This window comes from Scyliorhinus torazame, chromosome 1 (genome assembly GCF_047496885.1).
Source record: "Scyliorhinus torazame isolate Kashiwa2021f chromosome 1, sScyTor2.1, whole genome shotgun sequence".
NCBI lineage: Eukaryota > Metazoa > Chordata > Chondrichthyes > Carcharhiniformes > Scyliorhinidae > Scyliorhinus > Scyliorhinus torazame.
The window spans coordinates 153,926,876-153,954,770 of NC_092707.1; the positions used below are offsets into that span (position 1 = coordinate 153,926,876).

Sequence of the window (27,895 nt, forward strand, 5' to 3'; positions counted from 1 at the left end):
CTGTATTTTCATTATGCTGCTCGCTGCTGCACTGGTCACATGCAATCAGGTGTAGGATTAAACCTTGGGCATCATTTGTAAAGCTGCCTCCTTGGAACACATCTGGCAACCCATTTGGTAGAGTCCACCTGGCTATAATTCCCCTGAGGCTGATGTCTGAGCAGTGTCTGCAGCTGAGACATTGAGTATCTTGCTGGTTTCTACATGACAGAGTACTTTGCAAGATATTGTCCCCATTTGGAGAATGTATCAATGAGGCACGAGTGTATTCATGCCAAAATAAGAGTGCATGTGGCTTCCAATGTTGTATGCATATGGGTGTGCTTGTGCAAAGGCCCTGCAGCATTTTCCATTCCGGGTGCCAGAGATCCTGGGAATTTGCAGCGTTGTGCAGATGGTGGCACACTTGTGCTGGCACTGATGCTGCAATGTTGTCGGAGCAGCACATTTTGTGCTATTGGGATATATTTCATTTCAGATTGATCCATACAAAGGATCACAAACAGTTCTATGGTGAAGACATAAAATTTAATGCAGCTACCAGAACATAAGAACAATGAAATGAAACAAAAACGTCCGCACCCACGAGGTACCCCGGCATCCCAGCCAACAGAGGATTAGAGTCCATAATGTAGAGATGTTGATCAGGCCAGGAATCTGGTGGTGAAGAGATTGTCACCGGTTTGTCTGCCATGGCACTTCATTCCTCTGGTTTCTCCCACTGCATCCACAACATCAGAAGCACTGTCTTCCCTGTCTCCATTTCAGGCTCTTCCATCTACTCTCTGCAAAATCATCCTCCCTTTGCTGAGTGAGGTTGTGCAGGGCACAGCAGACCATAATGAACCTGGACACCCTTTCTGGCGAGTACTGATGCGCTCTGCCTGAGCGTTCCAAGTAGCGGGACCTCAGTCCAATCGCCTGCACCATTGTTGCCCTTGCTGAGGAATGGGCAGCAATGTACCTCTCCTTGGTTGCACTTTACAGGTTCTGCACAGGCGTCATCAGCCAGGTGCTCTGTGGGTATCCCCTGTCACCAATGAGCCAGCCCTGCAGTTGATGAGGTGGAGCAAACAATGTGGCACCAACGATTTGCTCAGGGTTTTGTGAGAACTCAACTTAAGGGCAGCATGGTGGCATTGTGGATAGCACAATTGCTTCACAGCTCCAGGGTCCCAGGTTCGATTCCGGCTTGGGTCACTGTCTGTGCGGAGTCTGCACATCCTCCCCGTGTGTGCGTGGGTTTCCTCCGGGTGCTCCGGTTTCCTCCCACAGTCCAAAGATGTGCAGGTTAGGTGGATTGGCCATGATAAATTGCCGTTAGTGTTCAAAATTGCCCTTAGTGTTGGGTGGGGTTACTAGGTTATGGGGATAGGCTGGAGGTGTTGACCTTGGGTAGGGTGCTCTTTCCAAGAGCCGGTGCAGACTCGATGGGCCGAATGGCCTCCTTCTGCACTGTAAATTCTATGAATCTATTCTACGAAAACTCACTGGGTGGCATGCACACACCTGAATGATTTGTTTTCTGTGATCTCATTCCAGCTGCACGTGAAGCCCCTTTATGTTAATGAATGTAGCAGACTGATCCCAGGGAGCTCTCGGTGCCACATGTGTGCAGTCAATTGCTGCTTGCTCTTGTGAGGATCCTGCGATTGCAACAAATCCCACTGCTCTCGCTACCTGACTCTTGGATCCATATCGAATTTTACAAAATAATTTGCTCTTCTGAAGAGACCTCTGTCACCTCTCGGATATATTTGTGCATGTCAAACTGGGATATTCCACACATGTCCCTGGTAACTGAAACATCCCTCCCCGATGAACTGAACAAGTTCTATGCCCGCTTTGAACAGACAGCCAATACATCAGTGCCAACCGCACCAACAGCCCTGGTCACACCCATATCCAGTATTGCAGCTGTGACATTATGTGAAATGTTCAGACTACAAAGGGTTAATGTCATATCATAATTAATCACAAAATGGGCAGCACGGTAGCATAGTGGTTAGCACAGTTGCTTAAAAGCTCCAGGGTCCCAGGTTCGATTCCGGCTTGGGTCACTGTCTGTGCGAAGTATGCAGGTTAGGTGGATTGGGCTTGCTAAATTGCCCTTGGTGTCCAAAACGGTTGGGTGGTGTTATTGGGTTATGGGGATAGGGTGGAGGTGTGGGCTTGGGTAGGTTGCCCTTTCCAAGGGCCGGTGCAGACTCGATGGGCTGAATGGCCTCCTTCTGCACTGGAAATTCTATGATTCTATGGAACTATATAAAGCATTGACTCACAGGCTTCTGGAAGAAGGCTGGTTAGGAGCAGTGAGAGAGTGTGGAGTGCAGTTATAGATGGAGTGTAGAGACTAGTGTTAGTAGAGTGTAGATGACTAAATTATTGCTTACTACAGGAGTAAGTGATCGAGCTTTAATAAGCAGTGTAAATAAAAGTTAGCTTTGTTAATGAATTTAAGCTTCTGTGGTCTATGTGAACACTACAGCATCCATCCTGATAACAGAATCACGAAGAACACCACAACAGTCTCAGAGGTAAGAGCTTCCTTCTTGAAAGTGAATCCGCGGAAAGCGACGGGCCCCGACGGAGTCCCTGGGCAAGCACTGAGATCCTGCACAGACCAGCTGGCGAGTGCATTGACAGCCATTTTCAACACATGCTCCGAGGTCCCCATCTCCTTCGAGAAGACCACCATAATACCAGTACCAACAACTACCGACCGGTGACCCTGACGTCTGTTATCATGAAATGGTTCGAACAGCTAGTCATGAGACGGATCAACACCAGCCTCCCAGATGGTCTCGATCCATTGCAGTTCACCTATTGCCGCAACTGATCCACAGCAGATGCGCCACAGTGCCACCCCTTTCCCAGAACTTAATAGTTAGTTTCATCCCACTGTTGGGAAGTTGATCTTTGGCCTCCCACTCATTTAAGATCCTCCCCCCATCTTGCTTCGCAATCCTAGGATCAGAATAAGATTCCGTCCCTTGTTTCTGCTACGCTTTCAGCCAAGACGTGTGGTCTCAGGTTGGGACTAGCCAGGAAATTCCTAAGCTGTGTTGGTCTTTTCCTCCTCAAATCAGGTATGACTTCTTCCAACCTGCTAAGGCACTGTCTCACCAATCAGTGAGTTGGAGAGTTTGATCCATCATCTCCACTGTTTTTAATTAACTGATGCTACTGCCAATGCAATTTTACAAAAATGTTATTGCAAATATCTCCCTTCATGAGCACACCTGCTGCGTGGACTGTCTTGATGTTGGCCCTTCTTTTAAAATCCCTCCAGGGTTTTGCCCTTCCCTCTCTGTTTTTAAAATTTAAAGTGCGCAATTCTTTTTTTCCAATTGAGGGGCAATTTTACCGTGGCCAATCCACCTACCTGCACATCTTTGGGGTGTGGAGGTCAGACTCATGCAGACACAGGCCGTTCCTTATCTCTGTAACCTCCTCTAGCCCTATGAAATCTCTCGACTCTTCCAATTCTGGCTTCTTCCTCATCCCGAATTTTCATTTCTCCACCATTGCCGGTTGCGCTTTGAGCTGCCAAGGCCCTAAGCTCCAGAGTTTCCTCCCTATACCTTTCCACATCTCTCCCTCTCTCCTCCTTTAAGACACTCCTTAAAACTTGCCTCTTTGATCAATTTGTTGATCACTTGTCCTAATATCTTATAATGTGGCTTATGTCAAAATTGGTCTGATAATATTCCTGTGGCCCACCTGAGATGTTTTACATTAAAGGCGTTATATATAATTGCTTAGTACCAAGTTGATTGATGCATAGCTGCCAATGAGGGAGCAATAGAAATAGGAAGCGCAATAAGCTAGACTTGGAGAATTACAGAAATCCCGGTGAGCTCAAGGTGGGGTTTGGTGGGATGCATAGAGGATGAGAGCATTAATTTTGAGGAATTGCCAGATAGGGAGCCAATGTATGTCAGTGAGCACAAGGAGGATGGATGAGCAGGACTCAGTGTGAGTTAGGATGTGGGTAGCAGAATTCTGGATGAGCTGAAGCTCACAGAGTGCGAAAGGCAGGAGACCAAACGCAAGAGCATTGGAATTTCAAGTCTAGACAACAAGGTTTCTCATTACTTCTATCAAATTAATCATGGAATCATGGAGGGAGCTTAACTTTAATATGTTTGTGTTTATTAATATAAACTGGCTGCTGGTGCAAAGGACAAAGTTAGAATCAATTACTTGAAATGATACACTAATGGCAGTGCTGCTAACAACTGACTAAAAGGATCATATCTATTATTTAAAATGCTTTAATTAAGAATTGCATGCGACATGCATAATTAAATCGAACCAGACATAAATATTACAAATGGATAATTTTTCACAACTAGCATTTAGAACTGCTGATGCCAGCAGCACATTCCTGTTCCAACTTGTTATTAGGAATTCACCAGCTTGATCATGAGTGATTATTGATCATGGCAAAAACAGGCAGCTAGTAGACTTATCACTGGAACATTAGCACGACACTATAATTATTCAGCGATGCCATCATGGAACCAATGTTAACTGCTGGGATTTATTTTGAATGATACGTTCTTTGTAATATCTGCCTGACATTCTAGCTAATTACTTATCCCTCATCCAGCATCCCGCCCATCACCCTTCATACTGTCAGTGAGCTTCATGCTGCTAATTGGTGACTACATAATATGTCTCCATCCAAGGGTACCTTTAACTCAGGTCTTTTTATTTTTCCTAATGACAGAGCAAATAGAGAGAAATTTTCTTAGCTGGTTGGGGGAGTCTTAGACAAGAGCCAAATATACTGCCTCATGCAAAGGGTGGTAGAAATATGAAATACTCTCCCACAAAAAGCAGCAGATTATAAAACTACCACTTTTGTTGTCAAATCCCTCTATGACCTCACCCTTCACAATTGCTGTGATCTTCACAAACCCCAAAACTCCGCTCTGCAAATTCTGGCCTCGTGAGAATTCCCAATTTCATTTGTTTCACCATCGGTGGCATTGCCTTCTGCTGCCTACGCCAAAAGCTCTGGCATTCCCTCTGAATCTTCTCAACCTCATTTTCCTCCTTTAAGATCTTCTTTAAAACAACATCTTCATGTGCCCCAGAATCTCTTTGCGTGGCTTGGTATCTGTTATAACCTACCCAGATCCTAATGGCTGGGAACAATTGGTTACCTCATATTACTTGAGGAATATGAGCTCCCTCAATGAGAGCGGGCGGGGCAACCATTAGCAGTACAGCTGTATAAATAAAGCTGGCCAGTGTGGTACTGGCTAGAGAGGGACCCAGCAGTGAACTACCGGCACTCTACATATCCTTTTAAATAAAGTTATTTTCTGCTTGACTCGACAAACTCGGACTGGATTTTCCTGGCCCTCCCAAAACTGGCGCCGAGGGTTAAAATTAGATAGCTGTCTATGCTGTTGAAGCCACCTCCATGGACTTTTTGTTGGATACAGGTTGGAAGTCTTTTTTTGCTGCTCCATGTCTCTTTACAGACATTTGGCTGTATTTGATTCTGCGCTGGAGAGTTTGAACAATATGCACAAAGAATGTGTTACTACTTCTGGGTGAATAACATCACTGAAAACGAATGCCAGGTGGTCATTTTGTTAAGCCCCTGTGGCATGCATAAGTTTGGTGTGATGGGACGCCTTGCGTACTGAGCTGCACCCGACAGTAAAATGTTTGATGAGCTTGTGACTTTGGTGGGACAGCATTTTAGTCCAACCACGTCTGTAATAGTCCAATGTTACTGGTTTAATCCCGCAGGGAGGACCCTGGGGAATCTCTTGCCAAGTTTTTATCCATGCTGTGCAGGATTATGGAGTACTGCGAATATGATTACACTTTGTCGGAAATGTTATGAGCCAGCTGGTTTGTGGCATCAACAACGCGTCCACCCAAAGCAAACTGTTGGCCGAGCCAACATTAACTTTTCAACCAGATAACGTTATCCCAGGAAAAGCGCAGAACATGGAGTGCAGGAGGTACAGGGAGGGAACGGAGGTGCATGCCCTGGGGAGTGCCTCCCCGTACCCCTGCCATGCCTTGGACAGGGCGCTGTAAGGGCCCACACCGATGGCCATTGGAAGTTCCTTCTCCAGAGCCCACGGATGTGGAGCCATGTAAGTGTAGGACTTGTGGGCACGAACGCCAGTCGTGGGTGTGTCAGAGGGCCAGTCACTCTGGCAGAAGCTGGGGCCAACCCAGGACCTGTACTTTCCATTTGCATAAACCCAAGGATGACACCCTGAGGATGAGGAGACAGGACGATTGCCTACAACTGTATTGTGTGGCAGCCCCCTGAGTAGCCCTCATTAAGGTAATGGTACAGATAAATGGTCACTCGGTTGAAATGGAGTTGGACACCGGCGCAGTGGTCTCTGTGGTCGGAGACCCTTGCATTGATTGATACACAGGCCAGGTTGGCCACCTATACAGGGGAATCATTCGGCATTGCTGGGACTACGATGACCCCTGTCGCTTATGGATGCCAGTCAGGGTGCCCCGCACTCATGAGGCCACAGAACCAACCTGTTGGGTTAGGACTGGTTGTGCCATTTACAGCTGCAATAGCAGCACATTCTTCAATTAGGTTCTCGTGGTTTGACTGAGGTACTAGGAAGGTACCCAGAAGTATTTCAGCCCGGTCTGGGGAAGATCAAGGGGGCCCTAGCCCGTATTCGGGTTGACCTGGAAGCCACGCCATGGTATTTCTAACCACGTCCAGTTCCTTACGGCCCTAGTGCCCTATGGCCAGTCGGGCAGCACGGTCACATAGTGGTTAGCACAGTTGCTTCACAGCTTCAGGGTCCCAGGTTCGATTCCCGGCTTGGGTCACTGTCTCTGCGGAGCCTGCACGTTCTCTCCGTGTCTGCGTGGGTTTCCGCCGGGTGCTCCGGTTTCCTCCCACAGTCCAAAGATATGCGGGTTAGGTGGATTGACCATGCTAAAGTGCCCTTAGTGTCCAAAAAGGCAAGTGGGGGTTACAGAGATAGGGTAGAGACGTGGGCTTGAATAGGGTGCTCTTTGTAAGGACCGGTGCAGACTCGATGGGCCAAATGGCCTCCTTCTGCACTGGAAATTCTATGATTCTTATGCCTTGCTGGAGAAAGTGGAAGCAGAGTTCACTCATTTGGAGTCCCAGGGTATTATTAGGCCTGTCCGTTTTGCTGATTGCACAGCGCCAGTCGTACTGGTGATGAAGCCAGATAACATGGTTTGCTTGTACGGCGACTATAAACTAATGGTAAACACCACTTCCCGTCTAGACCGATACCCCATGCCCCGCATAGAGGATCTTTATGTGAAACTTGCAGGTGGACTCTCGTGCACAAAATTGGGATATGAGTCATGCCTATCTGCAACTGGAGTTGGACCCTGCCTCTCGACGGTATGTTACTTTAAATACGCACAAGGGGCCTGTATGAGTATACACGGTTGCTGTTTGGAGTGTCCTTCCCCTGTGCTATTTTTCAACGCGTAATGAAGAACATGTTGCAAGGGTTGCCACGTGTCGCTGATTATTTAGACAACAGCATGACATGTGTTTCCGAGCGAGAGCATTTAGAAAATTTGGAGGCTGTGCTTGCTTCTCAGAGGTGGGAGTCCATTTACATCGCAAAAGTGTATCTTTCAGGCAAAGGAACTGATCTACCTTAGTTAATGGGTGGCCCGCGAAGGTTTGCACCCTGTTGCAGAAAAGGTGCACGCAGCCCAACAGGCCCCCGTCCCGATGGATGCTTCGGGTCTTCGTTCTTTTCTCGGCCTCATAAATTACTACGGGAGGCTTCTCTCCAATCTAGCTGCAAGAAACAGCTTTTCAGTAGGCAAAGCGGCAGTTGTCATTGTCCGGGTTATTGAGTCACTATGATTCTGAAAAGCCTTTGGTCACCACGTGCGATGCATCCCACTATGGTATCGGGGCTGTCCTGCCACAAGATGGAGAACAGAGAGGAACGGCTGATAGCTTTTGCCTCTCGCACATTGACTGCAGCGGAAAAGAAGTACATGCAGATTGAAAAGGAGGGCATGGCGGTGGTCTTTGCAGTGAAACGCTTCTGCCAATACGTTTGTGGCCGCCACTTCACTATCGTGACTGATCATAAGCCTCTGCTTGGATATTTTGGAGAGGATAAGCTAATTCTGTCCATTGCTTCCATGCAGACCCAGGCATAGGCCAAGGATGCAAATTGTGAATACCGATGCTCTGAGCCGGTTGCCTTTGTCGATTGGTGCCTTGTCGAATCCCATGATGGGCAAGGTGGTTGCGACCCTGAATTTCATGGACTTGTTACCTGTCACGGCATCGCGGATCTGTGAGTGGACCCAGACAGACCCAGTATTGTCCCAGGTTTGGCATGTGGTCTTGTATGGTGGGCAGCATAGACAGCTCCCAGGCGAGTTGCGGACATTTTCCTCCAAGCTGGCCGAATTTAATGTTGAAGATGGTGTCCAGTTGTGGGGGGCATGTGTGATCGTCCCAGATAAAAGGAAGGAGCTGATCCTAAAGGACCTCCACAATGGTCGATGGGTGTGACCAAAATGAAAATGTTGGTGCGGAGTTATGTCTGGTGGCCAGGTCTTGAATCAGACATTGAGAAGATGGCCCAATGCTACTCCGTTTGTCAGGAGCAGCAGAAGCTTCTGCCGGCCACGCCCCTGCATCACTGAGAATGGCCAGGCTGGCCTTGGGCACAAATACATGCCAATTTTGCTGGCCCTTTTCAAGAATCCATGATCCTCTTATTGGTTGATGCCCATTCAAGGTCACTCAAGGTACATAGAATGGCGGAAACAATGTCCTGTGCAACCATAGAGAAGATGCATATTCTCCCCGAGGAGCTTGTCACTGACAATGACACTCCTTTCACAAGTGAGGAGTTTGGGGGTTTCGTGAAGATGAAAGGTATACGGCATATTCTTACCGCCCCGTGCCATCCAGTTTCCAATGGGTTGGCAGAGAGCGCAGTGCAGATGTTAAAGTACAGCCTCAGGAAAGGGCCTTCTGGATCCATGGAGACTAGACTGACTCGTTCTTTGTTTTGTTATAGTGTTATGGGCCAGGGGTTAGAAAAGTATATCTTGGAGTTCACCTGACCTACAACTGTTTATCGATTTTGGTTACGATGAGCACAAGGGCCTATCTTTCAGATGTTATTCAACAGAGGCCTTAAGCACTTTTAATCAAAAACAAGCTTTATTCTACAAATTTAGTTAACATTTTTATAAACACACTCAGTAAGCATTTTTATCAACTAAACAAACATAAATACCCCACACAGCTACAGTACTCTATGTATAACCCTTAATAAATTTCCCCCTTTAACTGTTCCAATTTAATAACAAGATCCTATAAACCAGTACCCCCTTTTCAAAGGTGTGGCCCAGCACACAGCACTCAAGACCAGGTGTGGATGCTCCTGTTTCCTTTCCAAAACAGCAGGTTTGAATTCCTTCCAGAAACCAATTATTTCTTTTCAAGTTATCAAGCAGTCTGGAAACAGCTTTTAAAATGAAGATAGAGGGACAGGCCAAGATACTTCTCTTTCTGAGTACAGCAGCCAAATGTGAAAAAAGAAAGCAAAAACTCAGAGCCACAAACAAACTTCTAACCAAAGCAAAAGTAAAACCAACTCCCAGGTCCACAGCCCAGCACCACATGCACAATTACATCACTGAAGCCATGTGATAAGAGAAACATTTCTTAAAGGGACACTCCCATGACAAAACGACTCTGCGTGCAGTGACTGAGGTCCCTCCTAATGGGCCGCCATTACGTCATACCTGCCTCAGCATGGTTTTTCCGAACATTGGCGCAAAGGTACCCCAAAATCAGGAACGGCAGGGCATTGTGCTTATCGACACTGGACAACCTGGCAGTTCACGTCTGGGGACCTGGTGTTTGTTCACAATTTTGCCGGTGACGCTCAGTGGCTCTCCGGCATTATCCTTCAATAAACGGGGCCAATCTCTTACCAGGTGTAGCCCAGGGCCGTGTTCAATGTAAGCAGTTGGACCACATTAGATACAGGAGGCTGCCTCTTCCACAGGCTCCTCGTCCCCAGAAATCGCTTCTCCAGCCACAACAGCTACTGGGTCCAGATACAGTGGATGTTCATCCTCGATCTCCCTTTGGCACTGTGCTCATGGCCTGCTCAGGGAGGATCCCTCAAGTACAGCCTCCAGAGGGTGTCCCACATCACTGTGGTCTGCTGTGCTCTGCATAACCAGGCACTGCAGTGGGAAGAGTAGTTGGATGAGGAGGAAATGGAAGAGCGCCACATCTCCTTGAATGAGGAGGAGGTCAGTGAGTGGCAATCTGCGGAGGAGGCTGAGGAAGGACCTCCGGTGATGGCCAGGGCCCACATGGGGACCTGTGTCCAATGCAGGATGTCCACTTTGCCTCTGGGTTTGGGGATGAGCATAACTAGGGTGTCAAAGCCTCTTCTGCCATTGGGCCTTACATATTCTCACCTGTGGTGCCTATGGGAGGACTTCATGTTGGCCCCACCATTCATGGACAGGGCACTAAAGCGATTGACCAGACTCTGCTGGAGAATGATTATGACTTGCAGTGAGGAGAGAGTAATTCTTCCCTTATTCTCTGTGATATGTCTGACACCTGCCTGACAGAAAGCTGATCGCGACCTGCTATAGTGCGGGGTGATCTTGGAGCCAAGTGAGGCTGAATGACACATTTCAGCTGCTACTGTCTCCTCCGAAGTCAGGGGGTCAGGGGTCTGGTGTGTATCACCAGCTATTGGCGAGGTGGATAGACTGTCACACACTTTCAGCCGATTGGCATCTTAATTGCTAAAGAATGCTGTCAGACACGAGAAGCCTGAACGTTGCTGTGGGGAATGCGGGGGTGGAAGGGGAACCCAGCCATGGGAGGAGGGGTGGGTTGGGGGAGAGGGCACTGAGTGGTCTGTGCCAGGAGCAGCACAGCATTACTGCTTCATCAGTGTGGGAGGGAAATGGTGCTGCCTTTCTCTTACTGCACAGGAAGGAGGTGCCACATTTGCGCAGGGGTTTGCAGAGCATGGCATGATGACATGAGAGCGTGGAGGCACTTTATGGGTGAACAATGTGAACTTTAATCCAAGCTAGTCTTTACAATGGTGATGCTTCTCTACTCGTGATGATGTTCACCCGTGTCCTGTGTCTCGATGTATGCCCAGGATCCGCAGTTAAGGTTGAGGCAGCCCTGCTGGCTTTAACACGCTGTTACCTGAAATTACCTTGGGCCAGTGTCCCATTGGGAACCGTGGCTATGAGGGTCCGGGCCTGCTTTCGGGCTGCACGGGTGTTGCAGTGCTGCCCTCCTCAGTGTGCGAGGTTTGAAGTGTGTCACTCACAGGGAGACGGGGTGGGGTGCCAGCTGGGCTGGATACTTTCAGGGTCTACTGGGTGGAAGGCCCCCAGCAGTGCACCTACCGATCCTCTTGCCTTCAGGTGCCCGGAGGTCCCTGAGCTCCTCTATGGGATTATAGGGGCAAGTGGAGTGAAATCCAGAAACCCCACCATCCTCTGGTGCTGACACCCGTGCATTTGTACTCGTGCCTGCACCATACAGTTGAAGCCCTGCACTATGGAGCCCATGCCCTCAGCCATGACCATAGAGCGGTCATCACCAGCCATGGAGTGCACGTCCTGCAACAAGGTCTCCACTGTGGATTCAACCCTTCTAGTGTTGGCCTTATTGCGTCAGAGTGGTAGGCACCATCTCCTCAGACAGAAGGCGATGGGACTTCTACAGTCAGCCTTGAAGTCCAAGCAGGGATGCTGTCACCCCTTCCTGATGTTCGCAACTCTGCCTTTGTATCTCAAGCAGCTCTGGGTTGACCATATCCAGGGATATGTCACCAGACCGGGGCTCAGCAGAGTCCGGGGCTCTGGCATCCCTCTGAGTGTCAGATCCTTGGGATGTTAGGAACATAGGAACATGTTCCTTCTTCCCTGCTATGGATCTTTCGGTGTGAGGTGTTCACCAGCGAGTGACCCAGAAGCCTGTCTACTAGTTAATCCCACCGGGCTATGAGCATCAGTGCTGGTGGAACCTGGCGGTGACAAATGTGACGGTTCTTCAATGCTTGTCTCTGAGATGTCTCCCTCAGGGCTGCTCGGGTCTGTGGTCTCCAGGGGCCGTGAGGATGGTCTGGGCTGGCCTGCTGGTTGACTTGAAATGAAAGGGAGATGGCATTAGTGCCGGACAGGAGAACACTAATAGGAGAAAGGTAACTCCCGTGGGTCTCGTGCCTGGACGTGTTGAGGGTTCTCACTCGTGACTTTGACCCCCACCTTGCCCTCTGCACTGGTCCAGTCCTGCTCCTCTATGGCAAGCTCAAGGGCTCATTCCTCGAATGGGGTTGGGGTCTTGAGCTCAGGTATCTGTTGGGCCCCATCCAAAGGTTTGCTGAGGGATCCCTCGGTGAAATGTGGTGCAGTCTTTCTGGTAGCTATCCCCCCCCCCCCCCCCCCCCCCCCCCGCCCCCACCTCCCCACACCCTGATTGGACTTGGAACGAGTGCTGGAGAGTGATGGTGAGGTGTTTAAATGGTGAGACCCGCTGATTGCAACCATTAAGTCGTGGCTGGCCGAGCAAATCTGAGGCAGGCAGCCACAGGCGTGGGGTGAAACCTGTTGAAAAAATTTTTTGTTAAAGAGTTGAATATACAGTGACGTTTCCCACTCGTACCATCGGCGGGATTGGCTCCAGTTTTTCCGTCGTGACTGACATTTTGAAAAATATCGGAAAATTACGCCCAAAGTATTTATCTATTTTCTCTGCCCTTTCCTTATTACCAAGTATAAATTCTCCTGTTTCTGCCTGTAAAGGGCAAACATTTGCCTTTGCTAATCTTTTCCCTTTTAATAATAATCTTTATTATTGTCACAAGCAGGCTTACAGGAACATTGCATTGAAGTTACTGTGAAAATCCCCTAGTCGCCACACTCCAGCGCTTTCGCTTTAGCCATTTCGCATTACACAATACTGGACCTAAAATAGCTCTTGGTTCCTCAGCGTACTGTTCAATTAGGGGATATGGTGCCATGGCATGTGGATTGAATTAAGGTATACATCAGCCGTTATGTCAGTGAATGGCAGGATAGACACAAGGGGCTGAATAGCTGCCTCATGTCTCAACCTCTGCTTTTCTATTGACTATGAGCCCAGATAGCTCCTTCAATATCTCATCCTGTTGTCATGCATTGGCCTAGTCATTAAAGAGTTTACTCCATGCTCCCAATGGGGAGGGCATGCTGGAAGTCTTACCTTCCACAGTCAAACACTTCTCACGCTCTCGAAGGTTTTGACATCCTTCCTAAAGTGTGCTGCCTAGAATTAGGGTACAATACCCCAGCTAATTACTGACTCTTCTGCCAGTGGAAACAATTTCTCCTGATTAAAACCCTTCAGATCCCATTTTCTCAGCTATGTTTCAGGAACATCCACGGAGTATATATATCCTCCCAATGGGGTTCTCTTATGGTGTAAAATAACCTGACATACCTGCTGCATCAGCGTCTCTTTATACTGTTTCTTCTGAGTGACTTTGATCGAGGGAAGCTTAGTGACTGCTGACACCAGGAAATTCATCAGGATATCTTCGCAGTTGGCGGTTTGGTCTAAGAGTGCATGTAGACTCGTTGGCAAGTAATGTCTGAACAGGTGATGGTAATATCTGTGAAGGCATAAAAAAATAGAGTTCAGGAAACATGGACAGCAATGAAAGTTGTCTGTTTCTGTGCAGCTCCCCTGCTGACTAGGTTGGAAATGCACCAGTCAATGTGTGGTACTGAGTCATACGAAACATAAAGGTCCAGCATTCACTTCCTGATCTGAGCTCATTTAGATGATCATGGCATAGCTCTCGTGGTAAGGCCAGGTCTCAGTGGTGGCACTCTTGCTTTTGAGTCAGAATGTTGTGGGTTGTCCCCACTCCAGACGCTTGAGAATACAATCTAGTTTGACACTTGAGTGAAGTGGAAGTGTTGCTGCATCAGAGGGGCTGAAGCTGAGGTCACATTTGCTTCTTGCATGGATGCAAAAAATCCATTCACACTATTTTAAATAGGAGCATGGGAGTCCTCCCGAGCATATCAGCCATTACATATTCCTCAAGCAACACCTACAAACAGGATAATTTGCTATTTATCTCACTGCTCTTTGTGGGGCCTTCACGTGTGCAAATGAGCAACTACGGTTCCAATGTGAGAACAATGTTTATACTTCAAAAGTACATCATTGGCTGTAAAGCGCATTGGGAGGTCTTGAGTTTGAAAAAGGCGCTATATAAACACAAGGGACACAAGCCAATGGCCACGCTGCACTAGAAAAACAGCTTGGCGCAGCGTGGCCGATGAAATCTGGAGACCCTGACCCCCGGGATCTACCCGGATCACAACGCCTCGAGATTCAACACGATCTCGCGAGATGTTGCAAGGTAAATCCCGCTCATTGTGGGCAGGGTCACTATTTGGCAAATCTTCATATTAGAGCGTGACAGCTATCCTCACTCTGATGTGCAGATTCCCGAGGTACCTGTGGCTTTGGGATTCATCCCCTTCGCCACAGGGACCTCGGGCGAGTGCTGGTCCCACAAACAGGGACCAGATGGGATGGCACGCAGGGGGGGGGGACTTCCAGGAGATTAGAAGATGGACACCCTGAGAAAGCAGGTGAATCTCCAAGAACATTCTGAGGCTGGAAGATGGACTTCCTCCAGACCACTGATTAGCTGCAAGCCATTTGGGCAGGGCAGTGCCCTTGCATAGCTGGTGACATCTGGGCACCCTGGCAATGCCACGTGGGTGCCAGCCTGGCACTGCCGAGGTGCCCACATGGCACTGCCAGCTGGGTTGGGCACTGTCAAGGTGCCAAGCTGGCATTTTTATGCATGTGTGATAGGGCTAGGGGTGCCCTATATGGATGTTGGTAGAGGGGGTGGCCATGGAACTTCCCCTCAGTGCCGTGGACCCTCCCCTCTCATAGGGCGTTCGGGCTGCGCCGGGGGTGGGCGGGGGGTGGGGGGGAGGGGGGGGGGGTGGGGGGGGGGGAGAGAATTACTGGCATGGAAGTGCGGTTCACGCTGGCTTCCAATGGGTTTCCTGGTCCACCATGGTGGGCACCAGTGGGGGATGTCACTGTAAATTCACGCCAGAATAAAACCAATTTTTGGACATCCCACTGAATTCTCTCAACATCTGCTGGCGGGGCTTTGGAGAATTCCACCCTCAATTCCAAAGTGAAATATGTAAAAGTAAAAAGTGTCAAAATAATGACTCTCTGATTGAGAGAACACCAACACTCACTGGGCAGAACCTAAAAGCCTTTTGTGTCCTCCAAATGTCCCACAGAAGCAGTGAGCACAGCTTCAATTTTCCTTTGAATTTTGTTACCTGTGGTAAAATGCTGCTCCAGTTAAAACCATGGAGTACTCATTCGTCCATTTTGATGTGTATCCCCATAATCCTTTACTGCTGTCCCAAAAATGACTGCGAGCCGGGTAACCTACAATCCGATCAGGGAAGCTGCACCACACGATGAATGCAAAATCAACCTAGAGAAGGAACAAAGGCAATGACTCATCAAACGTGACTTTGAAGCAAATGATTGACCTAACAGAGGCAACAGTAAACTTGCATCACTTTTTGACCCTCTGACCTTTTCTCTTGAATGTGCAGTTCCACAGGTGCTTGTAATTCATCCAGAGACCCATTATTCACATAAGGATTTTACTTTGATGTTAAGTTTCTGTTGTTCTTTGTTATTTTGGGGCAATTTCTTTTAATTTGTCCCTTAGTTTGTTTCCTATATTATAATGTTTTGTTTGGACCCAAAAGATCACATGAGGATTTTATCCCTGATTGTTTCATCACAGCTGAGCCTATCACACAAGCACACACACATCCTAGAATAAGTTACTGCTGAACGCTTAGGCACGGGAACCCGAACTTCCATTCACACATCTAGGTGTGCTGCAGCTATCTGCAGTGTCCTGTCTCCTGCCAAAAATGAGATGTGCTAACACAATGCAGAGTGGGGATGGCGCTTGGTTCTCCGGGCTTTGTTGTCCGGTATCACACTGGTCAGCGGGTGGATTTTCCGCTCACGTTTTTGGATGGCGGAGGGGGCAGAGAATTGAGCGGGGCACCCAACACACCTTTTTTTTCCTCTTAATAATACTGAGCCTTATTAGTGTCACAAGGAGGCTTACATTAACACTAATGAAGTTACTGTGAAAATCCCATAGTTGCCACACTCCGGGGGTGGGTTCCATGTCTGTGGGGTGTTTGTTTTTTTCTATTTTTCTATTTTCTTTCACATTGAAGCACACTTGACATTGAGGGACGCACCCCTTTCTCAATTTAAAAATAGTAAAATTCCACCTAGTGTCACGACCTACAAAGGCACAGCCAGAGCTGGAGTCACCAAATTCAATTCCTTCATTGAAGCTGGGAATGAAGATGCGTTGGTCCTCGAGTCAAACCAAAGGTAGCAGAACACAATAGCTATGGTAGAATAATGCATTAACTATGACGTTTAACAACAACTTGCATTTATATAGCACTTTTAATATAATAAAGCATCCCAAAGAGCTTCACAGACGTGATTATGAAACAAAATTTGACACCGAGCAGCATAAGGACATATTCGGTTTACACGGCCAAAGCCTTGGTCAAAGTGGTAGGTTTTAAGGAGCATCCTGCAGAAGAAATGATTGGTGGCGAGATAGAGGTTTAGGGTATTCCAGAGCTTCTGGCCTAGGCAGCTGAATGCATGGCCAGCAATGAAAATCACCAATGCAAGAGAGCCCAGAATTGGAGGGGCGCAGAGATCTTGGAGAAATGCAGAGGTGGAGGGGGTTGCCAAGATTGGGAGGACCATTGAAGGAATTGAAAGCAAGGATGCCAATTTTGAACTCAAGCCATTGCCTGACTGAGAACCAATGTAGATTAGCGAGCTGTGCGAACAAGAGTCTGTACAAGTTGAGAAAGGGACAGACCGGTGAGTTGCTCAAGGTTCCAGAAGTTTACCTATGCTCAATTCAAGTTGGCTGTTGAATGCAACATCTGGAAATCTGTTGATTAATTTTGTTGAAGCTATTTAATTATTGAACTGAAGAACCTACCAAAAGAATTTAGCAGCCCTAAGTAATTTACCATTAGGTTATTTTTTATTGAGTCTTTGGCCGGGATTCTCTGATCCTGCGGCGGGTCGGAGAATCGCGGGGGGGGGGGGGGGCGGGTACGTGAACCCCTCCACGCCGCTCTGACGCCGGGACTCCGATTCTCTGACCCGGGAAAATCCACGCCAACGGGAAGTGCGCCATGTGGGTCGCAGAATTACCAGAATTGGCAGGATGTGCTGGTCCCTGGGCCTGCAGCGAATCTCTGGGCCGAAGCCCCGCCGGGTGACCGCAGCTAAAGCCGGCGTGAATCAAACATCTTTTTGAACGGCGTCAGCCAGTCGTGCTGGATGACGGCGACGCAGGAGGAGGTAGGGGTCGGCGTGGGGGTGGGGGGGGGAACGACGCACGTCGAGACAGCACGGCCGTGGCTGCGGGGGGTGCGGTTGTCGGGGGCGGAGGCTGCCCAGGGCCGGGGTGCAGGGCGGTGTCGGGGTTGGTGCCTGGGTGGGTGATGGGGTGTGTCCGGGAGGGGGGGGCCAGGGAGGGGACGGGTGGAGTGCCAGGAAGGGGGTCGGGGTGGTGGGGATTGTCCGGGTTGGGGGGGGGCGGGGGAAGAGTGCCAGTGGGGGGGGGGGGGGGGGAGTGCCAGGGAGGGGGGCGGGTGGTAGGTGGTGGGGAGTGTCGGGAAGCGGGTCGGGGTGGTGGGGAGTGTCCGGGTTGGGGGGGCGGGGGAAGAGTGCCAGTGGGGGGGGGGGGGGGGGGAGTGCCAGGGAGGGGGGCGGGTGGTAGGTGGTGGGGAGTGTCGGGAAGCGGGTCGGGGGGGGGGGGGTGGCGAGTGCAGGGAAGAGGATCGGGGGGCGGGTGGTGGGGAGTGCAGGGAAGAGGGGGGGGGTGGGGAGGGTCGGGGGTGAAGTGGGGGTTTGCATGCCTAGGTGCCAGCTGGCAACAGTGGCGACCATGCAGCCCATGGCACCTGGCTCCGGAGGGGGATTGTGCAATGATGATATGTCGTCTACCCCCCACCCCCTGCAGACAATTATGTTTGGCCATCACCCAGCGATGTTGGCCGCCGTGGCGGGGGTCGCTACCCTGCATGTAGCCCTATGGGAGCTGGAGCAGGGGCGTGCCAGGGAGGCGGCGAAGGCTGCCGCAGAGGAGCGTACCGCAGAGGGCAGGTAGCAGCTGCCCAGGCTGAAGGGCCGCCCGCCCGACAGGAGGAGGAGAAGGCAGTGCCATGGCGACGGAGGCGCCTGATGAGGCCTCTTGTGTACCAGCGCCGCATGTCCTTCCAGGACCTCTCGGACAGGGCATGCAGGAGGAGACTCCGGATGAGCTTGGGGCTGCTGAAGATGCGCTTCAGGGCCTGGGCCGCTCTGGAGGGGCCCTCCAGTACCCATCGGAGAGGGTCGGCCGCATCGTTGTGGTCTGCTACATCCTGCACAATATAGCCCTGCAGAGGGGTGATGTGCTGGAGGCAGAGGAGGAGGAGGAGGGGGAGGGGAGGAGGAGGAGGAGGGGGAGGATCACGACGAAGGGCACGCATCTCCAGATGAGGAGGATGTTGGGGGGTGGGGGGGGGGTGGCAGCAATGTACGGGACATACGGGCTGGACAGGGACGGGAAGCTCTCCACCGATACCAGCTGGGGCAGCTGGCACGGGATGAGTTGATAGCCGCACGGTTCACAGACTGAGGGTGGCAGATTCGCTGAGCATGGGCACGGACAGCATATACGGCACCACCCCACCATCCTCGCCCCACCGACCACACTCACCCTGCCCACCACCAACCACCCGCATGCACACCACCCCTCCATTGCACATCCACCTGCGGCACAAGGGGCCGGGCTCACACGCTCACCAGTGGAAGCGGGTCTATTGCATGGCGTAGAGGATGATGACAATCTGCTCTGCGATGAGCCCTGGGCTCTACATCGTTAGACAATGTCTGACTTATGGCCACAGTAATACCCTCTGCCTGGGTGGTCCCTGCATGCGGCCTGCACACTGCAGCGCACGGTCCCGTCATCTGCCTGGGGAGATAGCGAGTGTGACCCGGGGGGGTGGGGGGCGCCCGCCACACTCACCTGAGCTCGATGTCTTATCACCCCTCACACACACTGGCGCTCACTTCCCACCCCACCCCCACACGCATTGGACAGAGCACAGAGGCAGCTTCCGTAGGTGTAAAAGTGAGTTTAATGACAAAAAGTTCATACACGTGCCCTAGCCCCTATAACTAGTCTGTGCCCTGCACCCGTGCCAACTTACTCAGTGTCTAATTTTCTGGCCTTACGGGCCCTATGACTACGTCTAGGTGCTTCCCCAGACGGTACAGCAGAACTGGAGGCGGACTCCTGTGACTCCTGCCCTGTGACGAGGGACCCCTTTGGCGGCCGTTTCCTGGGGCGGCCCGGCCTGGATGGGCCAGGCTGCACCTCGGGCGACCGGGATGGCGAGCTGCCAGCCTGTTCTGCCCGTTGCCCACCAGATGCACCTGGGACGGAAGGGGGGTGGGGGGGAGGGGGGACTCCGAGGTGTCGTGTCGTGGTGTTCCGGGACCTACGCCGCAGGGGTTCCCGGAACGTGCCCCAGCACTTCCTCCTCCCTCGGGGTGCCCGATGGCTCCTGGGGCTCTCCATGGGACGGGGGTGTAAGTGGATCCAGCACCCGAGGCAACCGTGGCATCTGGCACTGCCAGTCCTGGAGGCCCGTCCTGGTATCGATGAGATTCTGCAAGTTTTCAGCCATGGAGCTCAGGGAGTTGGTCATCCCTGTCTGTGTCTGGGTGATGCGGCCAGCACCTGGACAATGGCGCCGATGCCCTCAGCGATGGCCTGCTGAGACCGGGCCACGGCATTGAGCGCCTTTACGATGTGCAGCTGGCTCTGGCTCATGGCTGCCTATGAGAGGGCAGCCATGTCCTGGGCCACGGCTCCTGCCTGCACAGAAAGCCCCAGGCCTTGCATACTGCTACCCATGTCCAATACCGTCACCCCCATTGGCTCCACCGTGGACGCCACCCGTGCGGTTTCAGCCTGGGTGGCACGCATAACCGACACCACTCCCTGCTCCTGCACGTGGGTGGACTCCACCTGTGTCTGTAGGTGCTGCAAGCCGGGCGTCACCCTCTCCACTTGTCCCAGGGTCCCTGACTGCATCGGTTCTATGGGTGGGTGTGGGAACTCCAGGAACCCGGGACCCGTCTGGGCAGCGGCTGGTTGCTGGGGCCGGGCTGCCCTCCAACCGTGCGACTGGGGGGTCTCACTTGGTGGTGCGCCCCCAATCTCGGCATCCGCAACCTCCCGGTCTCAGGTCCGCCTGCGAGGTCCAGGGCCCTCTGTTCATGCACGGTGAGGGGGCGCAATTCAGGTGGACCCCCTCCGGCCCTGGCACACTCCCGGTTTTTATGGACGCGCTTGTCCTGGAGGGGGCACATAAAGATCAACAGTGTTAGGCGGACATATACTTGCAGCCCAGCGGTTGAGTGTATGTTGGCATAGGTTCACAGGCCATCCTGCCAATGCAACTTGCATGGGTGGGTGCATCCATGTGGGTCTCAGCTAGGGTGGAGGGGGGGGCGGTGCCACGTGTGGGTGGTTGAGGGATTGGTGCCATGGGCACAGTGGAGGGTACTCACCATGGCTGTCCTGACTAGGTCATTGACCTTCTTGTGGCACTGGCTACCTGTCCTGGGTGTTATGCCCACGGCGCTGACAGCTTCTCCCACCTCCCTCCACAGGCGCCGGGCGATGTTGGCTGCGACCCTGTGGCCATGCCCAGGGTACAGGGTCTCCCTCCTTTGCTCCACGGCGTCCAGGAGCATCTCCATGTCACGGTCCTGGAACCTCGGTGCTGCGCGGCGGGCGGTCATCTTTCCGCGTTAGCCTGTGTCTGTGCTGGTGGCATCTATTAAACGACGACACGGCGCAGCGTCAATTACGCCTGTGACACCGTTCCGGTCCGCGCCGTTGCGCTTCCCGTGATGCCCATGCTGGCCCCTTCCATGGCGCAGATTATACGCACTTTTGCTCGGCTCGACGCCGGAGTCACTCGCACCAGTTTTGACATCGGCGTCAGAACTTGGCCGCAATATCGGAGAATCCCGGCTTTTATCTCTGAATGGGATCTCTCTTCAGGTAAAACACTAAATGGAGGCTCCATCAGCCTTCTCAGGTCAATGTAAAAGATCCCAAAACATTATTTTAATGAAGAGCAGGGTTGTTCTCCCTGATGTCCTGCCCAATATTATTCCGGAACCCACATCACTAAAAGAGATTATCTGACTATTATCCCATAGCTGTTTATGGGAGCTTATCGCACGCAAATTCACAATTTTTTCAATTACAATAGTTACGTCAAAAGAACTTCACTACCTTTAAAGCTAATGAATGGTGACACAGTGGTTAACACTGCTCCCGGGGCCTGTCATAATATACACCAGTATATCGTGGTGCAGATACACACACACTGATGGACACACAGCAAGACCAATCAACACACACAACACCGCAGACAATCACCAGTAAGAGCACACTCACTATATAGACAGAGGGCATCAGAGTTCCCGCTCATTCGGGATGCAGCCTCCGACAAGGACAGAGCTGACAGCGTACAGCACAGATCCTCACCATGTGCTGAGTGCATAGACTGGTTCGGACAGGCATAGGTCTTTAGTTTAATCTAACATTGTGTTAACCCACAGTGAAAGTATGTTCAACAGTTTCTAACTTAATAAAATAGTGGTGCACTATTTTAAGTGTTGGTGGCCTGTATGTGTTCCACGGATCCAGAGCACCCAACACATCAGGACCCAGGTTCAATTTCTGCCTTGGGTGAACGTGTGGAGTTTGCACTTCCTCCCCATGTCTGTATGAGTTTCCTCTGGATGTTCTGGTTTCCTCCCACAGGCCAAAAATGTGCAGGTTAGATAGGTTGGCCATGATAAATTGCCCCTTCGTATCACAACGATTTACAGGTTGGGTGGGGTTACAGCGTTACGATAGGGCAAGAAGTGGGCCTAGGTCGAGTGCTCTTTCGGTGAAGACTCGATGGGCCAAATGGCCTCCTTCTTGACAGTAGGGATTCTGTGGTAAAGGGTTTTGGGATTCTAGGGGATGGTGGGGATCAAGGTGGGGATTGCTGTGTGAATGACGCTATAGAAATGCAAGTTCTTTCTTTTCTTTATGGCACAGAAGGAAAACAGAATGCATCCTCGAGTGTCCCACATTCTAACTTTGTTTGCAAGGGCAGTTTATTTCCTTTTGACTCACTGCACAATTCAGGGATGACAAATGCCGATGGCATTGTGTTTTGATATGAAGTTGATTCATATTAATAGGACTGACCATCTCAACCATTGTTGAATGAGGCATGTAAAAACACATCTACTCTGTCCCGCAGTGCCAAATTGCTACTTTATCTCTTTCGCTTATCTGGTTGGCCAACCATTCAATCATTTACATCTTTGGGCGAATACTGTCACGTCTGAAAAACTATTGAACAGTGGATGCTAATGGCTGTTCTTTGCCGGAGGTGGGGTGGGGCATTCAATTGGAATATTGTGCAGTCCAGCCTCTGCATTTACTCTGATGCAATGTGGCTACTGCTTTGTAATAAGGATCACAATCCTTTGTAATGACTTGCTCACAGATCGTGTTCAGGAGCATCACAATGTGTTGCACCCGTGAGTGATGTCAATCTACATATTCCATTCTCAACGCCATCTCCCTCCCTCGCCCCGAGAAGATGAATGCAGCCACCAATTTAGTGAATATTTATGGTCAGCTTGCAAAGTACCTTTGCACTCGAATGCTCACAGTTTTCCATTTGTATGGACACTTCAGTGAACATCATGGGGCCTTGGGGACCACATATAAAGCTTCATTCCAGCAATCTGCATATCTCAAACTGTGGACACTAACAGAATCACAGAAACGTTACAGCGCAGAAGGAGGTCATTCGGCCCATCATATCTGCACCAGCTCTCTGAATGAGCAATTAACCTAGTGCCATTCCTCTGTAACACTGCACAGATTCAAGGTAAATGAGTCAGAAATGAAAGGACAGCAGTTAGTCCAATTGGCACACAACTTGTACCTCCACTCTAGGATGTTGTAGCGCACAAAGACTCCGAGAGACGAATAGAGTGAAGTCGATGAGGCTTTATTAAGCGTGTCTGTTCCCCCGCAGCTCGGTAGTAGACTGGCCTGCGGGGGAGGACTCCGGCTTCTTATACTCCGCCTTCGGGGCGGAGCTAGAGGTCAACGGCCAACCAGGACCCGGGATCTGTCAGCCAATGACATTAGGGCTTCCAGTCCCACATGACCACTAATACATACTACCACATTCACCCCTTGTCAAAAATGAACCCGGCGGGGTGATGCTTCGCATGGTGGTAAGGGTTTACAGGGTTGGTCCTGAGAGGAAAACATTCATATGGCAATACAGTATGTACAATTTTGTCCTGTTTCAACTATTTACAGAAGGTATCGGGAGAAAAAGCAAAATGTTCTTGTGAAAAGTCCATATATTGATTTAGATCGACGCCACGAGTCGGTCGGGCGGTCTGGTCGTCCGTGTCGATCGCCTCGGCCCCGGTGGTGGTGGTGGTGTTTGTTCCGGTGTTGCCGTCTCCGGGAGCCTTACGGTTTCAGCTTGGGCTTTATTCTTGCTCGGGCCTGGGGGGAGGGGGACCGATCCTCCTGGGAAGGGGGCGGTCGCGGGGTGTGGCGGTGGCAGGAAGGGGGGGGGTTGGGTGAATGGTGTCGGGAGGGGTGTGTGTGTTGCCGGCGGGCGCCAGATCTCGCAGGGAGACCGTGTCCTGTCGGCCGTCGGGGTACTCCACGTAAGCGTACTGCGGGTTCGCGTGGAGGAGGTGAACCCTTTCGACCAACGGGTCCGCCTTGTGTGCCCGCACATGCTTTCGGAGCAAGATGGGTCCTGGGGCCACCAGCCAGGTCGGCAGCGACGTTCCAGAGGAGGACTTCCTAGGGAAGACAAGGAGACGCTCATGAGGCGTTTGATTAGTGCTCGTACACAATAGCGACCGGATGGAGTGGAGAGCGTCCGGGAGGACCTCCTGCCACCGTGAAACTGGGAGGTCCCTGGACCGTAGGGCCAGTAGGACGGTCTTCCAGACCGTGCCGTTCTCCCTCTCTACTTGCCCGTTCCCCCGGGGGTTGTAGCTGGTCGTCCTGCTTGAGGCTATGCCCTTGCTGAGCAGGAACTGGCGCAGCTCGTCACTCATGAAAGAGGACCCCCTGTCGCTGTGGACGTATGCGGGGCAACCGAACAGTGTGAAGATGGTGTTCAGGGCTTTAATGACTGTGGCCGCGGTCATGTCAGAGCAGGGGATGGCGAATGGGAAGCGAGAGTACTCGTCCACCACATTAAGGAAGTATGTGTTGCGGTCGGTGGAGGGGAGGGGCCCTTTGAAATCCAGACTAAGGCGTTCAAAGGGGCGGGAAGCCTTAATCAGGTGCGCACCATCCGGCCTGAAAAAATGCGGTTTGCATTCTGCGCAGATGTGGCAGTTCCTTGTGACTGTACGGACCTCCTCTAAAGAGTATGGGAGGTTGCGGGACTTGATGAAATGGTAAAACCGAGTGACCCCGGGGTGGCAGAGGTCCTCGTGGAGGGTTTGGAGGCGGTTAATTTGTGCGTTGGCACATGTGCCGCGGGATAGGGCATCGGACGGCTCGTTCAACTTTCCGGGACAATACAAGATCTCGTAGTTGAAGGTGGAGAGTTCGATCCTCCACCTTAGGATCTTGTCGTTCTTGATTTTGCCCCGCTGTGCATTATCGAACATGAAAGCTACCGACCGTTGGTCAGTGAGGAGAGTGAATCCCCTGCCGGCCAGGTAATGCCTGCAATGTCGCACAGCTTCCACTATGGCTTGGGCTTCCTTTTCCACTGAGGAGTGGCGGATTTCTGAAGTGTGGAGGGTTCGGGAGAAAAAGGTCACGGGTCTGCCCGCTTGGTTAAGGGTGGCCGCTAGAGCTACGTCGGAGGCGTCGCTCTCGACCTGGAAGGGGAGGGGCTCGTCGATGGCGCGCATCGTGGCCTTTGCGATATCCGCTTTGATACGGCTGAAGGCCTGGCAAGCCTCTGTCGACAGAGGGAAGGTCGTGGTCTGTATTAGGGGGCGGGCCTTGTCTGCGTACTGGGGGACCCACTGGGCGTAGTATGAAAAGAACCCCAGGCAGCGTTTTAGGGCTTTTGAGCAGTGCGGGAGGGGAAATCCCATGAGGGCGCGCATACGTTCGGGGTCGGGGCCTATTATCCCATTGAGCACTACGTAGCCCAGGATGGCTAGCCGGTTGGTGCTAAAAACACACTTGTCCTCGTTTTTACGTGAGGTTCAAGGCTCTAGCGGTCTGGAGGAATTTTTGGAGGTTGGCGTCGTGGTCCTGCTGATCGTGGCCGCAGATGGTTACATTGTCGAGATACTGGAACGTGGCCGCAACCCGTGTTGATCAACCATTCGGTCCATCTCTCTTTGGAAGACCGAGACCCCGTTTGTGACGCCAAATGGGACCCTTAGGAAATGGTATAATCGCCCGTCTGCCTCGAAGGCTGTGTACTTGCGGTCACTTGGGCGGATGGGGAGCTGATGGTAGGCGGACTTGAGGTCCACGGTGGAGAAGACCTTATACTGGGCAATCCGATTGACCATGTCGGATATGCGGGGGAGAGGGTACGCGTCTAGTTGTGTGTACCTGTTGATGGTCTGGCTATAGTCTATGACCATCCTTTGCTTCTCCCCTGTCTTTACTACCACCACCTGCGCTCTCCAGGGACTATTGCTGGCCTGGATTATGCCTTCCTTTAGCAGCCGCTGGACTTCGGACCGAATGAAGGTCCGGTCCTGGGCGCTGTACCGTCTGCTCCTAGTGGCGACGGGTTTGCAATCCGGGATGAGGTTTGCAAACAAGGACGGGGGTTGCACCTTGAGGGTTGTGAGGCCGCATATAGTGAGTGGGGGTATTGGGCCGCCGAATTTGAAGGTTAGGCTCTGTAGGTTGCATTGGAAATCTAATCCCAGTAATGTGGGGGCGCAGAGTTGGGGAAGGACGTAGAGCCTATAGTTTTGGAACTCCTTACCTTGCACCGTTAGGGTAACTATGCAGAATCCCTTGATCTGTACGGAGTGGGATCCTGCAGCTAGGGAAATCTTTTGTGCGCTGGGACGGATGGTCAAAGAACAGCGTCTTACCGTGTCGGGGTGGATAAAACTCTCCATGCTCCCGGAGTCGACTAGGCATGGTGTTTCGTGGCCGTTTATTAGCACAGTTGTCGTCGTCGTCTGGAGTGTCCGGGGCCGAGCTTGGTCCAGCGTCATAGCGGCGAGACGTGGTTGTAGTAGTTGATCGTCTGCCTCGAACCCCGTGGAGCCGTCGATACTGGGGTCCGTTGTTGCCGTCCAAGATGGCGTCGGGGGTGAACAAGATGGCCGCCCCCGTGCATCGCACATGGCTGGGGGGGGTCACAAGATGGCGGCGGGAGTGGACAAAATGGCCACCCCCATGCGTCATACAGGTCTGGGGCGGTCCAAGATGGCGGCGCCCCGCCTCCCCTCGTGGTGGCCGGGACCCAAAATGGCGGCGTCTGCGGTTCGCACATGGGGCGCTGGGGTTGGGGAGCGTCAGGAACGCGCGGGGCTCCCTCTTCTTTGGGGACAGCGGTGGTCGGGACCCACATTGGTAGTGCCGGCGGGTCATACGTGGGGTCCGGAGGGGGGGGTTGGGGAGCGTAAGCGGCATGCAGGGCTCCCTGTTCTCCCGGGACACCGGTGGTCGGGACCCAGAGTGGCTGCGCCTGCGGGTCGTACACGGGGCGCTGGGGAGGTTGGGGAGCGTAAGCGGCGTGCAGAGCTCCCTGTTCTGCCTGGACAGCGGTGGCCGGGACCCAGAGTGGCTGCGCCTGCGGGTCGTACATGGGGCGCTGGGGGGGTTGGGGAGCGTAAACGGCGTGCAGGGCTCCCTGTTCTGCCGGGACAGCGGCGACCTCCCGGGACCGGCACACAACCGCGAAATGGCCCTTTTTCCCGCAGCTCTTACAGATCGCTGCGCGGGCCGGGCAGCGCTGCCGGGTGTGTTTCGCCTGGCCGCAGAAATAGCAGCGGGCTCCCCCGGTGCGACTCGGCGTTTGGACCGCACAAGCCTGTGGGGTGTCCGGAGGGGGGTTTGTCACGACGGGTGCGTACGGAGCCCAATGGGCTGCCGCGCGGTCGGGGCCGTAGGCGCGGGCGTTTCGCGCGGCCACTTCCAGGGAGGCTGCTAGGGCCCGTGCCTCTGAGAGTCCTAGCGACTCTTTTTCTAGAAGTCTTTGGCGAATTTGGGAGGGGTGCATACCTGCCACAAAAGCATCGCGCATTAACATGTCCGTGTGTTCGTTTGCGTTCACCGACGGGCAGCTGCAGGCTCGTCCCAAAATCAGCAGCGCGGCGTAGAATTCGTCAATCGATTCTCCGGGACTTTGCCGTCTCGTCGCGAGCTGGTAGCGAGCGTAGATTTGGTTAACTGGGCGGACATAGAGACTTTTCAGTGCTGCGAACGCTGTCTGGAAATCCTCCGCGTCTTCGATGAGGGAGAAAAGCTTAACCTCGAGTGCAGGACCTGTAGTTTCTGGTCATCTGTGACCCGGCCAGTGGCCGTTCTGAGGTAGGCCTCGAAACAGGTCTGCCAGTGCTTGAAGGCTGCTGCCGCGTTCACTGCGTGGGGGCTGATCCTCAGGCATTCCGGGATGATCC

At 52.0% G+C, this 27,895-nt stretch overlaps 1 protein-coding gene across 2 annotated transcripts in view; it reads right to left on the reverse strand.

Moving 5' to 3' along the window:
* Positions 1–27,895, reverse strand: part of LOC140415180 (exostosin-1-like) — a 510,761-nt gene that overhangs the window by 15,737 nt on the left and 467,129 nt on the right. For both annotated transcript variants that reach the window (XM_072501034.1, XM_072501033.1), the window contains 2 exons: positions 15,409–15,569; positions 13,520–13,691 (listed from right to left, as the gene is read on the reverse strand). In XM_072501034.1, the coding sequence (XP_072357135.1) occupies positions 13,520–13,691; positions 15,409–15,569 (333 nt within the window). The remainder of the gene's footprint in view (positions 1–13,519; positions 13,692–15,408; positions 15,570–27,895) is intronic.